The sequence below is a fragment of the Juglans microcarpa x Juglans regia genome, chromosome 1S, assembly GCF_004785595.1.
Source record: "Juglans microcarpa x Juglans regia isolate MS1-56 chromosome 1S, Jm3101_v1.0, whole genome shotgun sequence".
NCBI lineage: Eukaryota > Viridiplantae > Streptophyta > Magnoliopsida > Fagales > Juglandaceae > Juglans > Juglans microcarpa x Juglans regia.
This window is the reverse complement of record NC_054595.1, coordinates 25,880,641-25,895,898: the sequence shown is the minus strand read 5'-3', so window position 1 is coordinate 25,895,898 and position 15,258 is coordinate 25,880,641. Positions and strand designations below refer to the sequence as shown.

The 15,258-nt window shown below is 36.3% G+C and overlaps 3 protein-coding genes across 4 annotated transcripts; 1 reads left to right on the top strand and 2 right to left on the bottom strand.

The window, feature by feature from the left end:
- Positions 1-493: 493 nt before the first annotated feature.
- Positions 494-1,819, bottom strand: LOC121247742 (photosystem I reaction center subunit VI, chloroplastic-like). Of its 2 annotated transcripts, XR_005937277.1 has the most exons (4): positions 1,609-1,819; positions 1,368-1,494; positions 948-1,207; positions 686-878 (listed from the first exon to the last, which is right to left on the bottom strand). XR_005937277.1 is itself a non-coding variant. In XM_041146168.1 (3 exons), the coding sequence occupies exons 1-3, from the start codon at positions 1,734-1,736 to the stop codon at positions 635-637; spliced, it is 435 nt and encodes a 144-aa protein (XP_041002102.1). In that variant the 5' UTR covers positions 1,737-1,815; the 3' UTR covers positions 494-634. The 2 variants fall into 2 exon arrangements, 1 of the variants encoding a protein (XP_041002102.1); XM_041146168.1 differs by lacking the exon at positions 948-1,207 and having other exon boundaries at positions 494-814; positions 1,609-1,815.
- Positions 1,820-3,607: 1,788 nt separating this feature from the next.
- Positions 3,608-4,407, top strand: LOC121247741 (30S ribosomal protein S17, chloroplastic-like). Its single transcript, XM_041146167.1, has one exon. It carries the CDS (start codon positions 3,760-3,762, stop codon positions 4,234-4,236), a length of 477 nt encoding a protein of 158 aa, XP_041002101.1. The 5' UTR covers positions 3,608-3,759; the 3' UTR covers positions 4,237-4,407.
- A 1,537-nt stretch (positions 4,408-5,944) lies between these two features.
- Positions 5,945-11,134, bottom strand: LOC121247740 (homeobox-leucine zipper protein GLABRA 2-like). The gene is made up of 11 exons (XM_041146166.1): positions 10,886-11,134; positions 10,489-10,748; positions 9,746-9,863; positions 9,367-9,561; positions 8,878-9,258; positions 8,629-8,730; positions 7,646-7,855; positions 7,262-7,436; positions 6,894-7,165; positions 6,717-6,803; positions 5,945-6,576 (listed from the first exon to the last, which is right to left on the bottom strand). Exons 1-11 carry the CDS (start codon positions 10,964-10,966, stop codon positions 6,196-6,198), a joined length of 2,262 nt encoding a protein of 753 aa, XP_041002100.1. The 5' UTR covers positions 10,967-11,134; the 3' UTR covers positions 5,945-6,195.
- Positions 11,135-15,258: the final 4,124 nt, after the last annotated feature.

The window sequence follows — 15,258 nt, the reverse complement described above, 5'->3', positions numbered from 1 at the left end:
ATTGTTGTAGTTACGATGAGCATCATAACGTCATGAATTCAACCTCAAGAAACCTCAAAACTGATGATTCAACTACTTACAATGGCTTCTGGACTGAATAGAAATCGCAACTCTCTAAATATCCATGGACTTCTTTGAAGCAGAATGTTCAGGCCAGGCTCTAGAAATACGGCTGGTTGGCCGGTGGAGTATAAAAGGACCTAGCAGCATTTACTTTCATCAAAGGAGTACAAACCTAAAACGGTGACCTCAAGGCTTAAGTATTCTGTTCCAAAGGCTACCAAGTTGTCCCAAAAATGTTACTTTTGTGAAATGAAACAAAAATTTACATCACGTTCAGAGACACTAGCACTCCCACTGACCTAGTTTCCAATCTCTATGGAACTTCAAAGGCATACATCACTAATTAGCTTCCAGACAAGCCCTTCTTTCAAGTTGTAGACTATCAGCAAATCAGATGACAAAAAAATCATACTCAAACAACAATAGACTGAGACATAAGAGCAATGAACTGATTTGTACTCCAAATAAATAGTCAATTAAGGATCTTAGGTAGGCTTTAGACATACTTACAGGATCTAAAAAATAAGTTACATACAATGAAAAGCTTGAAAGAAGAGGATCTGCGAACAAATTAGAGCTTGCCACGTGGGCCAGGCTTTGGTGGAAGTTGCGGGCCCTTCACGATCGGCAGGATGTCACCCGAAGCAGTGGCACTGAAGTAAGTGAGGGTGGAACCACCTCCCAATATCAAGAATTTGAGCAATAACCCCCTCTTGGTGAATGGAGCTGCAAATGTCTCAAAGAATTTGCTCTGCAATTCCATATCTAAGATTCAGCCATATAAATCAACTATGTTTGGACAAAGATTAAGGAATATTTTTTGACAAGTAAATGCTAATATTTTATAGCCGTTAGCATCCACAAGATTAACACATAAATCAAATCCAACGATACAACAAATTGACATAGCTGTATCCACTATCCAGGATGAGCAGAGGAGAGGGGTTCTTCTACAATGTTGTCATTGTGATGTTTATCACAAATAAGCAATCTCCATTTCCGGCTTGGGCGTGGAATTCTTAAAATTCCAACGTAAATGGTTCCAGTTCTGGCCTTCAAGTTTTTCAGAACTCAAGGTTGAAATTTTTAAGTACATATTTTTATTCCATGACCATAAGCAACAAATTTTACAATTCCAACCTGCCTGCATTCCATTACACGGCAATGCAAAAAACATTCCGATAATCATTTCAACCAAAGCTGCCGGCTAAATATGAATCAGATTGACTTCAAGACTAACACACAAAAAAAAATCATTTTGCAACGCCAAATCGAAATTATGAAAGCAGAAACAAGTCACACACCTGTAGTGAGTTGTATGGTGAAGGCGCATCTGACCCGTACAAGTCCCACTGCCCAGTGGTGTTCCCCAAGTCCTCCAAATCAAAGTAAACACTCTTGTCACCATACTTCGCCACCACAGCACCAGCCCTAATCGATTCAAGCAACAAGAATAATATAAAAGGCTTAGCCAAATTTAAGATACTGAGCTCAAAGTCAGAGCCATTTTCTGGCAGTTTAGCAGACGTGTATGAAAAGTAATACCTTAAGCGTCTGGGTCTAAGGCTCTGGAGAGTGGGCTTGCAAGAGAGCTTTGTTCCGATTAGGGAGCTGCCACCAAGGCCCTTGATGGTGGGTGGTTGCACAGCAGCAAAGGTCGCTAGAGAAGCCATGAGCAGATGAGCTTGGTTCCAAAACACTGAAATTTTTTCAGTTTTTGGGTTTGGAAAGACGAGGGACGGGATCTCTGGGTTTTTTTTATTTTATTTTTTGCAAGGATCTTGAGTGCCACGTGGCGAATTGGTTTGTTGAGAGAATATGAATTTTCATTGAGGTGATGCCATTTGGATGGGAGCTCGATAAGCCTATCCATGTATGATCTTTGAATAATACGCAATGGCGCATTTTTAAAAGAAGAAAAATAAAAACTCAAAATAAATAAGAAATAAATGAATGGCATGTTTTTTCAACGCGGAGGTCGATGTAATATACATTTATTAAAAAAAATTGATAAATTGATAATTATTTTATAATTCTATTCTAAATAAAAGATAGTTATGTAAAGTTGAAATATTTTTTAAATTATTATATCCTCGATCACATATTCATATTATTTAAATAGTAATATTTAATTTATAAGATCTAATTTTTAAAATTTATATTTTAAATTAAATTATATTATATAAGCATTTATTAAATATGCTCTACATATCAGTTAAAAAATATAATTTTTTATTTATTTTTAAGTAAGTGAAATAATTTTTATATATTATGAATCGTAAAATAAATCATAAAATAATTATAAATATATCATTATTCTTATTAAAGCGATAGAATACGCACTTCCAATAGTTTTTATATTATACAAAAAAATGTAAATAATTTGTAAAATACATAAAATACATTTAGCTACAGTACTGGTACTGTTCATCCTGTAAATTTTTTTTATTGTTGATATTTCATTTACTCCCTCATTTTTATTTATTTTGATTTTTATCATGTAAACAAATTCTTTTTATTATTCATCATTTAAAATACATATATTTCATTTTCTTCTAGAAAATATCTTGGAATTATTTTTAAACCAATTTTTTCATATTTGATTTTATTTTTAATTTTTATTGGCTTATATATTTTTGTTTTATGTGTATAGGACTGAATTATTTTACATTGTATATAAAAATAAATTGTAAATATAAAAAAATATATGAATATTGTAAATTTATTAGTAGAAATGAAATATTTAAAAAGAATAAAAAAAGAATATTTAAATAACATAGAAAAAAATAGATAAGCTGATGGATGACATATTATAAAAGTCAATATGTAAAATAGAAAAAGTAAATTTTGATAATATATTTTAAATAATAAGAAAAAGAATTCATTACAAGTGCTCTAAGAATACAAGCTTCATCTACGTGCTTAATCCTCTTGTAAGGTAATAGGCTATTCCCATCCGATTTTCTATACTTCCAAAATCTCTAAATTTTAGAGAATCGGCTAAACTTTTTGACAAAATAAACACTTCATCCGGTTTCTTATTTTAAGGTATAGGTTTATGATGTGAACAGTGACTCCATTTGGAGAGTCATTATTCATCCCCTAAATTAAATTTTATATATATTTTATAGGAAATAGTTAAAGATGTAGAAATAAAGTAGTAGAAATAATAATAAAGAAATAATATAAAAAAATTATTTTAATAGAATAGAGAAAAGATAGAAAATGAGATGAAGGAGATTTTTTAAAGATGAATAAAATTTGAGAAAAAATTATGAAAAGTGTGATTTCTAGTTAAAATTTAAATAAAATTATAAGCACTCGGATGTAAATGCTCCAGGGATTGTAAAAAGTAAAAACAAGGGGTAAAGTTAGCTTAGAAAGAAATTGGGTGCTAGTGTGCTACTCGGGGTTTCTATGGGCCTTGGAGAAGCTTTTGGGCCTGGAGGGTCCAAAATCTGGGGGCTTTGCTTTGGTTTAGGCTGGTCCAAGCTTGAAAGTCTCCGGATCATGGATTCATGTGGGCTGATCTGATCTCCAAATAATCCTTCTCTCTCTCTCTCTGCGCGTCCTGACTCCTGAGTCCTGATTCTCCTCGCACGAATATTGTCGTTACAACCAAATCCACTTACAAGATAGGATACGGTAAGGAAGAAAACACCTCCGACGGTTCCTTATCCCCCTGCCAATTTGAGGATGCCTCTTGCACCCTCACTCATCCAACTCCCTTCCCTACACTCCCTCAAGCTCTCCACTCCGTTCCTCCATGGCTGTACTCCTCTCTCCCTTCTTTCCAAACCCACTTCCTCTCTCGCCTCACCGACCCCATCCCATTCCTTCCTCCCTCCCATCAGAGCCATGAAGTCAATGCAAGGTAAAGTTGTTTGTGCCTCAAGCGACAAGACCGTGGCTGTGGAAGTGGTGCGCTTAGCGCCGCACCCCAAGTACAAGAGGCGGATTAGGAAGAAGAAGAAGTACCAAGCTCATGACCCGGACAACAAGTTCAAGGTTGGCGACGTTGTGCAATTGGAGAAAAGCAGACCCATAAGCAAGACCAAGACTTTTATAGCTGTGTCGGTGCCAGTTAAGAATTCGAAGAAAAAAGCGACCGAAGAAGAAGTGCCAAAGGAGCTTGGGATTCCATTGGAGTCTCAGCAGCTGCAGCAGGCTTAGAGTGAGGCATGTATTGTCGTCCATTTTGTGATTTTGCAATGCTTTTGTGCTCAGCTTTATGTTATGCTGTTTGAATACAGGCTTATTTGACGGGTATCTTGGTGTTTGGAATTATGTTTTCGCTCAAATCCATGTATTTTAATGGTATTTGGTAATCGGATTTATATTTTATTGGCCTGACTCTGCTTGAACTCTTGTATTTATTTTATGGGTTTTGGTGTAGTAAGTGTGTTCGTTTAATTTCGGTGTCTTTGAATTGGGATTTTTTCAATCACGAAATAGATGGAGGTAGCATGAGTGTAGATTTATTGTGAAATAGATGGGTGTAGTAACTGACCACTCTTGGAATTAGTAGGATTTGAGAGTTGAGACGGTGTGGAAAATATTCTGGGAGGGTACAAGAGAGAAACTGTGAGTGGATGTGAATGAACGAAGATGGATATATGATCGTTTTGGGTGTAGATTTATTGTGAATTATGTGAGAGCAGTGCACATGGTGTGGCATTTAAGGGTGAAAAGCGGGATACCTTTTAATTCGGATTCATTGCACTCGACAGGTAGATTCTTGCTTTCATGAGTTGACAAGAGTTATATGCAGATTTAGGAATTGTTTGTCAATTTTGTTTCTTTTGCTGGGCTTGAGCTTTTGATTAACAAAGGAGGGCTATTGGAGAGCAATTTTGGTGACTTTGCTTATGATAGGATATTTAATCGATCTGGGTACTGCTCAGAGGAACTGCAAAACTGATGTTTGATAATATGTCACTCAGAGGTTCTTGATAGCAAAAAGCTTATTTACTTTTGTCATGTGAAGTACATTCTCAACTGATGAGGTGTAGCCTGTAGATTTGATGTAACTATTCATTACTCAGTACAATAAGAAATTTACTAGATTTTATACTCTGGGTTGTGAAACTTTCGTCTCAAGTCCCTATGACTCACTAGCATTTGTTGGTAAATCTGAACTACCAGATATGAAACTATGAGAGTTAGCTTTAAATGGATATTTAACTTTAGCAAGTGTTATCCTAGGCTTGTAATCTTGTGTACTCAATTCTCCTTTTTTAATTATTCAAGCGAAACGTATAGACCAAGTATAGAGTGCAGAAGAAAAAAAAAAGGACATGTTAGTAAAACCATTTGTCATGGAATTAAACTGGCATGATGTGCTTCAAGCGGATGCTTTGTTTGTTAATGATGGTTCAGAGTGACTAAATATAATATGATAATTGATGATTAAGATTGTAATGTTCCCCACTACATTCAGTCATTAGGGTGCAACTCAGTGTTCAAAGGGCGAGCTTGGAATGAGCTATAGATTCAGATATCTTGAATTCGATTCCACACAAGGAGTTCCCTTTGATTATTTGAGACGGTTTTGGCGGGTGTGGTCGTGGTTCTAAGATTTACTCCCCAAGGGTGGATACCTTGGTGAGGTTCCATCTTATCAAAAAAAGTACTCTCTGCTATGTTCATTATTCTATTGCATCATGGGATGTATGAGGCCTGCATAGCTGGAAGGATATGCCAATCTTGAAAGTAATTGAATGAGGGTCTTCATAGTGTTATTAATATTATAAAGAAGTCCTTACCCTAGAGTCACTAATGAGTCAGTAAACCATTACTTTTTTGAATTGCTACAATATTCCCAATGGACCAAGTTATTATTTGAACCATTTTTGTCATGAGCAATGTATTAAAGCAGCAATTATAGCAACCACAATATGTCATTAACAAAATAATAATTCTATACAGATTTGGAAAGATTCTACTTTAACTCTCTCCCTTACACGTTCTTTGTATCTCAAGAATGCCAATTACAGATATACTCTCCGTTATAACGAATAGACAAATCAAAGCAAACTCACATAAAAAAGCTGATTTGCTGAGCTAAATATTTGGAAAGGAAAACAAAACCTATGAGTTTACAATTAATTTGTGTCTATCCAATGAAATTGATCAACCATCCTCGCATTGCAAGCTTGTCTTAATATTTCTCAAGGTACATGATATTATAGTGTTAACAGAATCTACAGACTCCACGGTGGGCTTAGCTGTTGTAGAGGTACTAGTTAGGATCTGGAATGCCATTGTAAGCAAAGATCCAGCTTCTGTGCTCTTCTCATCCTGCCTAGAAGTAATCACTAAGGGCCTCGACTCGAGCCCATCTGGAAGAATCGAAAATCCCGAAGGTAATATGGCAATGTTGCTAGAGTCGCATCCCGTCATAACAGATTGCATGCCGGTAATGTCCACCGGAGCATAGACCACCATAGACTCGTATGCATTGGTGCAGCTATCTTGAATGATCCACGTACTGTTCTCTTTCGATTTTATTGTCTGAAAGTTTGGAAAACGAATGCTAGGATGTGTTTAGGTGTTGTCCGATTGTGGTGAAGTTAGAGTTGAATGGAGTTTGTAATTTTGACTTTAGAGAACTCAGTTTAATGAAGTTTGTAATTTTGACTTAGAGAACTCACTTGAATGGTTACTGCATTGCCACGATCTTGCCCCTTTGATAAGTTTGCAATGGATTGTGTTTGATCTCCTCTGAACATTATGTCCCACTAAGATTGACAAAAATGAATATCATGAGCCAATCATCACAAACAATTATGTTATCACTGTACCAAGTTACCACTCCAAAGCAGACAGACCTCATTTCGTCGAGCTTCGTCTCGTAAGAAATCAAATAGGACATGAGGAGACACGGGCAGCCATATAGAAGAAACTGCACACAAGATCAACCCAAGCGGTTCTCCAGGATCGTTCAAGTTCTTCCTGGAACTTATCCTTATGTCTTCCCCTGTTTTGCTTGAGACCTTGGTCCATGTATGAAAGCTCGATGCTCCAATTGCTTGGCAAAAGCTGCATGTCATCCTTTGTGCCAACTTCAATATGCTTTTCCTACCAGCCAGTGTGGCAACGCCTATATTTGAGACCAGGTATATGCTTCAAAACCGGCCCTCTCTATATTGAAGTATGCAACGTACAGTGAATCCAAAACTCATTCATCTTGGCTTACCGGTTGAATCCTTGGTGGGGACATTGGTTGCCATGAAGAAAACGAGCCGTTCACATTGGAGTTGCAGTGTCGCCATCCAATGCCTTGCACCAAAAGCTAGACCGCTGTTAATAATAGAGCGGTACATCGTATGAACTGTTGCTTTCTGGCATTCCAAGTGTTCTACCCAAATAACCTGCCAAACAGCCGAAGACCGTCAAAAAGCTTTGCTTGCTACATTGCTTTAACGCTTTACTCCTTTAGTTTCAACTCTCAATTTTCTTTTTATTTTTGAGTTTTTTTTCCCATACCCTGGCCAAGATTGACCATTGATTCTCCAAAATGTCCCGTCACCAATTTAGGGCAAGAACGGTGGGATCAATTTGTGAAAATCTGTATACGTACCTTACAATGGCCATTTGATTTATCCTCGATGATGCAACCAGATGGGCGTTTTCTGCATTTCACAAGGGATGCATCAATGTTATCCTCCACTTGGTCGATTGAAACATCGACAATTGCCCATTGTTCAGCGCTCAGTTGCTTGCAATATCTGACGAAGTACACTTCTCTAGTTGGCACCATAGGTGTGAGCATTTGCAATTCTGCGAACATCTGAAATTGAGCATTAATCGTCTTCTGTTAGGATCTCGATCGAAAAATGGAATGAATGCTTCCTGGAAATTAATATCGTTTTTTCTTCTTTCTTGGTTTTTTTTCACTCTTGAAGCTAGAGATTTTCCTTTGTTGAATCTAGATTCAAACTCATGTGGCACGCAGCCAAAACGTCCAAGATTTTGATCATCTTTTACAAGCTGATATATATGGCCCGTTTGAATACAATAATACTCTCAACCCATCTCATCTCATCATTACAATTTTTTTTAAATTTTTACACAAAATATAATAAATAATTTAATTTTTTCACATCTAAAAAAAATAATAATATTAAAAAGAAAAGTGCTACATACACATGAGAGAGTATACACAAATAAACTCACAAATTTATGTAGTTTTATATAATCCGTTAGATTTACTTTACAATAAAAATAACTTTACAATATGACGTATTATATCAAGGCACGTCAGTTGTGAATTTACTTTTATATAATTTATTTTGCTAAAGTATTTCTCTATTAAAAAATAATATTCTAATAATATTTTATTTAACTTATCTAAAACCATCTCATCTCATCTTCTTCTCCCGTCCCATCTAATACAACAGAAAACTTGTCCCGACACAAAAGTCCCTACTTTTTGTTTTCTTTGCCTATCTCGTGGTTAGACCACATGATGGCCATCACGTTGCCATGGCAAAAGCGAGAAAAATTCGAGGATTCGTTCAAATGGAGTAAAAAGAAATACCAAAGGTTGAACGAGCAACTAACCAGTTGTACGGCACCATTCCTATTAGGATCTTCACCATCGGAGATTACATCAACAGTGGCCGCCTTTGAGATCAAGCACGGAAACGTTTCTTTCCACTGACTCTGCAATAAAAACAAATTAACATGAATATCATATATATAGATCGAACACTAATTTATATGATTTCGTGTCTCTGTGAGAGAGAGAGAGATCGATCTTGCATGGTCTGTCAATTTCATGGAAGTTTTTTTTTTCATGTAACTTCTTACCACATCCGTGAAACATTGAAGAAGCCGTGGGAGATCCACAAAAACAACTCCAGTCTCTCTTGAGGCTTCGATGGATCTCTTTGGCAGTACATTTTTACTAGAATTTTTGGCCGAGAGCTCTTTCACATACTCATCGTAATTAAGTATTTCACGACCAGTTTCGACGCTACGTATCCATAGTGGTTCTCCAGCTGTAGCCATTTTTATCAGCTCCTCCATTGCTTCATTTACTATCTCCATTACCCTCGACTTCTTGAGACCGAAAATTCCACCGAGAAAATCTAAAGAGCTTCTGCTATCTTGGTCTTTTCCAGTTGAGCATGAAGGCGAGCTGGCTGTTCCCGGAGGATATTTTCCGAGAGTTGCTCGGAGTTTTTCTACCTACAAGTTTGCCAAACGAAACGGAATTATTTAATATAAAACACATATACAGCGGCCTGAACGGAAATTGAAAAGCAACTTTTTCATGAGTTGAAGGATCTTTCGAACCTCGGTTTTGAGTCTTGCATTTTCGATTTTGAGCTGTTGTTCATCTGTAGTAACTGCTGCGTCTTGGCTTGTGGTGGCCGTGCCACAGTTGGGGCAACAAGCTTTGTTTATTTGCTCCCGCATGGCTTTATTTTCTTCTCGGAGTTTCTCCATTTCCGATTTCAGCAAAGAGTTTTCATGACGCTCTTGTATAGCCTGCATGCACAGTTCATTGAATTAATTCCTCATTAATTCATGACTTCACGAAATAAAAAAATCAGGTACGCGCAAATTAAGCCATGATTAGAAATGATTTGGACCAATAAAATTGGATCCTGCTAGGTAAACCCTGCATGCAACATTATGAAAGAATAATTAATTAGATGATCAAAATATATACCTTGATTTGGGTTCGACGATTTTGAAACCAAAACTTGACTTGCCTAGGAGCAAGGCCTAATTGCTTGCTGAGTTGTTGCCTCTGCTTCTCATCTGGGTGGGGCGACTCTTTGAATAGCCTGCAATCGATGGAGTTCATAGTCATGATATATGACATTATGACATGAAAGTGTGGAAACAAATGATGATTAATACATAGCTTTAGTCATGATCTGCGGGGAAAGGAAAAAAAAAATATGGTTTTTTTAATATTATCTTCCTGTCGATAACCATGAACATGTACATAAAAACAAAGAACATAAAGTTAGTGGAAATTCAAGATGGCTTTAACTTTTGAATCTTGTTTCTTTTGAAAGCATGATCTTTTGCACTGGCTAATCTTTGGGAGTAGTTGTGGATCGTATAGTACCATAAAAGCAGACATTAAAGCTATTGACATGCAAATTAACGCACTTTAACCGAGGCAGCTTCCTTGGCAAGACACCGGTCAATGAACAATTATCAAACCATGTTCATAAAAAAAGCTATTCCCAGCAAACAAACACCCCACCTGGAAGCCATAACTGGTTTTTATCAATGATTTAAGCAACTCGAGTAACTCGGAATTTAACTACATGCAAATGCTTAAACTCATTAGCTAGCTAGGCCTCCTGATCAGCTTTTGAATCCTTTTTCTTCTTCATACGTCCGTACATAAAGAACAAAAATTGGTAATCATGATATCATTATAAAGAAAGACTTTACGCTTCCATTTCTCTGATTTGCTCAGCCGTGTGCCTATGATACTTCTTTCTCTTCTTCTTCTTCTTCTTGTCCCCGTCACCATCATCATCGTGTTCTCCTTCGCCTTCGAAATCATCCTCGGATCTTGATCTCAGGAGCCCGGAGTTCTCGCTGCTAATCTCTGCCGTGTCTTCTCTCTGGCCGCCGCCTCCGCTTCCCTCATCCCCCTCCTCCACTTCCATGTTCGCCGCCGCGGCCCCGGCATCGCGAAAAATCCCAGCCTTTTACGTAGCAAACACAAAAAAGAAGGAAGTAAATAAGCAGAAACTATATCTATATGCTATAAGAAGCGAGGAAAGAAAAACGCAATGAATCATAGAAGTTAAGAGCTGAGTTTTATGATGAATGCAAATATTACAAGGCTGAGAGACAGCGCCGGAGAGACAAAGAAGTCTTTGGTACGAGAAGTGGATGGGTTATTCGACATGTCCACGCCCATGACAAGGCAGGGAATAGTTGTGATAGGGGTGGCAAACTGGGCAGTTTTATGGAGCAAAAATGGTGATGATCATCAATGAGTTGTTCCTAGACAGAGAGAGAGAGTGAGTGAGAGAGACAGAGAGGGAGAGGGAGGTGGGGCTGCTTGATTTAAGGACATAAAACAAAACAAAATGAAGAAACTTAAAAAAAGGAGTTTTCTCTCTCTTTTATGCGTCATTTGTTGTGCGTTCGTGCGTATGAGAGAGAGAGAGAGAGTGAAGAGGGCTGGTAGGGGTTGACCGTTAGATACTGGGAGTGGAATGTGAAAGTCCCAACTAACTTTAATGCAGTTGAATAAACAAATGCATCAACAGTATTTTCGGTTTTTTCTTCATTTTAGCAGCTTGGGCTAAAAGAAAGAAGCTGCAAAGCTCGAGATCATTTGCGATTTATTTGATTGATCTGGAGAGGTAGGGACAGCTAGATTTCTGCAAAGCAACTTTTACTGCATTAATTGAAAGTTTGTCTCTAGTATTGGTTATCGTGAAACAACCTGTGCTTGGAGTTGGATTAATCGTAGCTTTGGTTTTGGTCCCCATAATGTTTGGATTCTTAATTAGTTCCACAATAATTAATTAAGCAGCATTTGGTGAAACGTTAATTTTTTTTCCCAGCAATTCCTGCTGCAAATGAAGTAGTTATGTAGATCATAAGCAGATAAGAAAGACAAATCCTCTTATATAGAGATGTTTGGAGATCGGATTGCCTTGCTCCCAATCGGGCCAATCCTTCTATTAAAAAGAACGATAAAATATTATACATAAAATTTATTTAACACCTCGTTTATTTTTACAGTTGAGATGAAATGAATTGAGATAAAAATTAAAAGTTAAATAAAATATTATTATAAAATATATTTTTAATATTATTTTTATTTTAAGATTTGATAAAATTAATTTTTTTATTTTATTTCGTGTGAGAATTTGATAAAATTATAATAATTAGATAAGATAAAATGAGATGAAAATGATTGTGAAAATAAAAATGTTGGGTTCACTGCAGATAGATATAAAAATTCAACCAAAGCCCGATTAAACTTGGACAAGTTTGGATGGCTAATTTAAATCAGATGCCATTCATGATTGTCTATAATTAATGGGTATTTTAGGAACCATATCAACAAGTGGCAGCTCACCAACATAGTTAAGAATAAGGCCAATCCATGATGCAGCTATGACCACCTCAAAAGCTTTGTAATTTCAATTTGTGAACATTTTTTTGACCTTTTTGGTCTCCAGCTCTTTGTCATTATGGCTATTTTATCTCTACGTGTCTTTATATCAATCATTAAAAGATCAGTTGAAATAAGTGAATGCAATTAATGGATTTGCCTCCAAGCTTTTTGATTTTTTTTTCACCAAAAAAAAAAAAAAAAAAAAAAAAACTCCAACATGGGCTTAATTTAAAAAATCACATCTTTTTTTTTTTAGCCAGTATTATAAATTTTCTGATATTGCGAAGGATTAATTTTTACCTTTAAAAAAAGACATGCAGTTCAAAGGAGATATATCTGGTTGGTGCATGGCTATCCAAGAAACCAACAGAAGCTATAGGTTTTCACCAAACTGAGTTGGTGCATGAGTTAAAAGGGTACACCAAACACTTTGGAATGAAAACTATATAGAATGAAAGTTATTCTAAACACTTTCAAGTACATTTTCTTTGCTTTTCCTTACTCTTTGAAAGAGGTTAAACGGGCATGCCATCTATGTCGTAATGCAAACTTAGCATTAATACCAAAGTACTATTATAATGGGTAAAGGGATGTGGCTTAATTGACATACCGAGTATCAAAGATGTCGAAGATCATGCGGCTTACTTCTTGGTTATTCTTTCATGGCATCGAGAAACAAGATTTTCTTCATTTCACTCGACCTAACATTTTTTCTATTCAGCTAGCGTAAAACATTGAGCTGTATTTTGAAAGGATATTGGTGAAGACGATTTTAGGAGCAACAAGCTGCAAAGAATGTTGATTTTGAGCACGAGACTTTTTTACGTTATCCTTATCTTCTTCCACCAACTAACCTAATTAATTGCTTATGTGCGTGCACGAGAGAAATTAACTCGATTTTCTATGTTCCAAGTAAAGCTGAAGAATATTAGAAAATATCAGTGCAACTATTTATGAGCTATCACGCTCCATAATTAGTTTTGGTGCCATATAGGTTATGATTAAGGTATCTACAATTCAAATCAACCAAGCCATGATATTATTTGTTTTCTTCAGTTTGGGGATATATATTTTTTTCATCTGTATTGGTAGTTAGGAATGGTAGATAATATGAAGCAATCACATGGTTCGACAAACCTAATAAGGAACAGTATTAATTAGTTTGAACTTCCTTTTGGATCTCTCTCTCTCTCTCTCTCTCTCTCTCTTCACATAATGTTTCTTTCATCTTACTTCGGCTACTCTCTCTTTTAATCTTTATAGTCCATCAAGGAAAGCAAAAGGAGGAACCAGAAATCCACCAAAAAGAGGCATCTTGCCTTCTTATTATTATTGTTTTGAGGAAACAAACCATTGAAAGGAAAAAGTTTGAAATATATAAGGTATGAAGGAGACAAAAAAAGTCTAGAATTACGAGGTTTGAGAAAGACTATGAAAGAAAACAAATGGCTTACAAACAAAAATGAAAGAGAGAAGAAGGACGGGTGTCGAAGAAGAATATTGAAACTTTAACAGAAATGGTGTTCATAGAATCATAGAAGGTTAAACAAAGTGAAAAGAAGAGTGGAATCTCCTACTTCCTCTTCCTGAGACCAAAATATACATCCTACAATACATGTTATATGTATTATGTATAGATATTATGTAAAGGTGCTCAGAGAAAGAAAATAAATAAGGGTTAATAATCCTATGTTGAAAAATTGAACTTGACATCAACCTCAGTAGAAACCCGCCAACCAAGGCAAAGCATGGATAAAAAGGAGATAAAAGGTTGATACTCAGACTACAATGCAACGACTTTGACGCCCTTATTGTAGTTACAGACAACTCCTCCAAGGCTCTGTTTTATTCTCTTCCCAGTTCATTTACATCTCATCTCATCAAAAAATCACAGTACATGCTACTCCATTTGCCTCCTACAGTTCACTTGATCTGTTTTCTATCCTTATTATGACAAAACCTATTTTCCATGGAAGGAGTTCATATTACTTCCATTGCTTATATATTCAGAATTCAGGAAAATAAATCTGCCTATAGATATATGATACACGGGAGGCACAGAGACATGTTGCTACATTTCTATTTCAATGTTTTATCTATCATACACCAAGATTCAACTTGATAAGATAGCCCCAATCACTCATTTTAAACCACGAAACAAGCCACTCCTAGGGTAAAACAAAAGCACTTCGGCTTTAATTACCTCTCTCCCATATAAGTATAGTCCTGCTTCAACCGTTCTTATCTTCTTAGTTTTCAAACCATCATACATCAGACAGTAACTAATGCGCTTTAAAGAATGGAACAGACATCTTCTGATATAGTAATTTGCATCGGCTAAGACTAATAATATGATATTATTTAAAGATTTCCAATCGCCACGCTAATGTATAAATTCCAACACGACACGCAATCCACATGGGTCTGCCAGGCCAGAGAGCAATCTGGCCCACCCTAGGATGCTGGCACATTGAGAATCGAGTCAAATAAGGATGCCACGACAGTCTGTTTTAGCACAGTTAACATGAAGCTTGTAAGATCATTCTTTATAAAAAGGTTAAAGAATTGCTGTATTAGCTATACAATCTGTAGAGATAGTTAGATGTTGAAGAGTAGATGAAAAGGTTGTTCTGGAAGTCAGGTGAAAAGCTACTACAACAAAGTGCCATGCAATATTGAATGGTAATGAGATATAAATCTTATGGAGGAGGTTTTTCTAAAAGAACTGATGCGTACAGACACTTTTATGTCACTCATTCATGAATGCCCATTGCTTACATTGAGGTCAGGCAAATTTCAAGGACAAGATAGATCCCACCTCTGTTTGTCCCTTCTTAGTAATTGAACTAATTAAAAATTTTAGATTCTAGTCTCTCTCTCCAGTGTGTGCTGGGTGCATATGCAGTAGGTTAGTTGGAATGGAATATTAGAAGAGAGGAAAAAAAGGCATGGGGTTCTCTAAAGAATAATGCTGAACAAATTGGCATTGATTACACTAGCAATATTGACGTTTAGCCAATTATACTGGCTGAAATTTACACTAATATCAACTAAAATTCATGATCACTTCAAAGTGG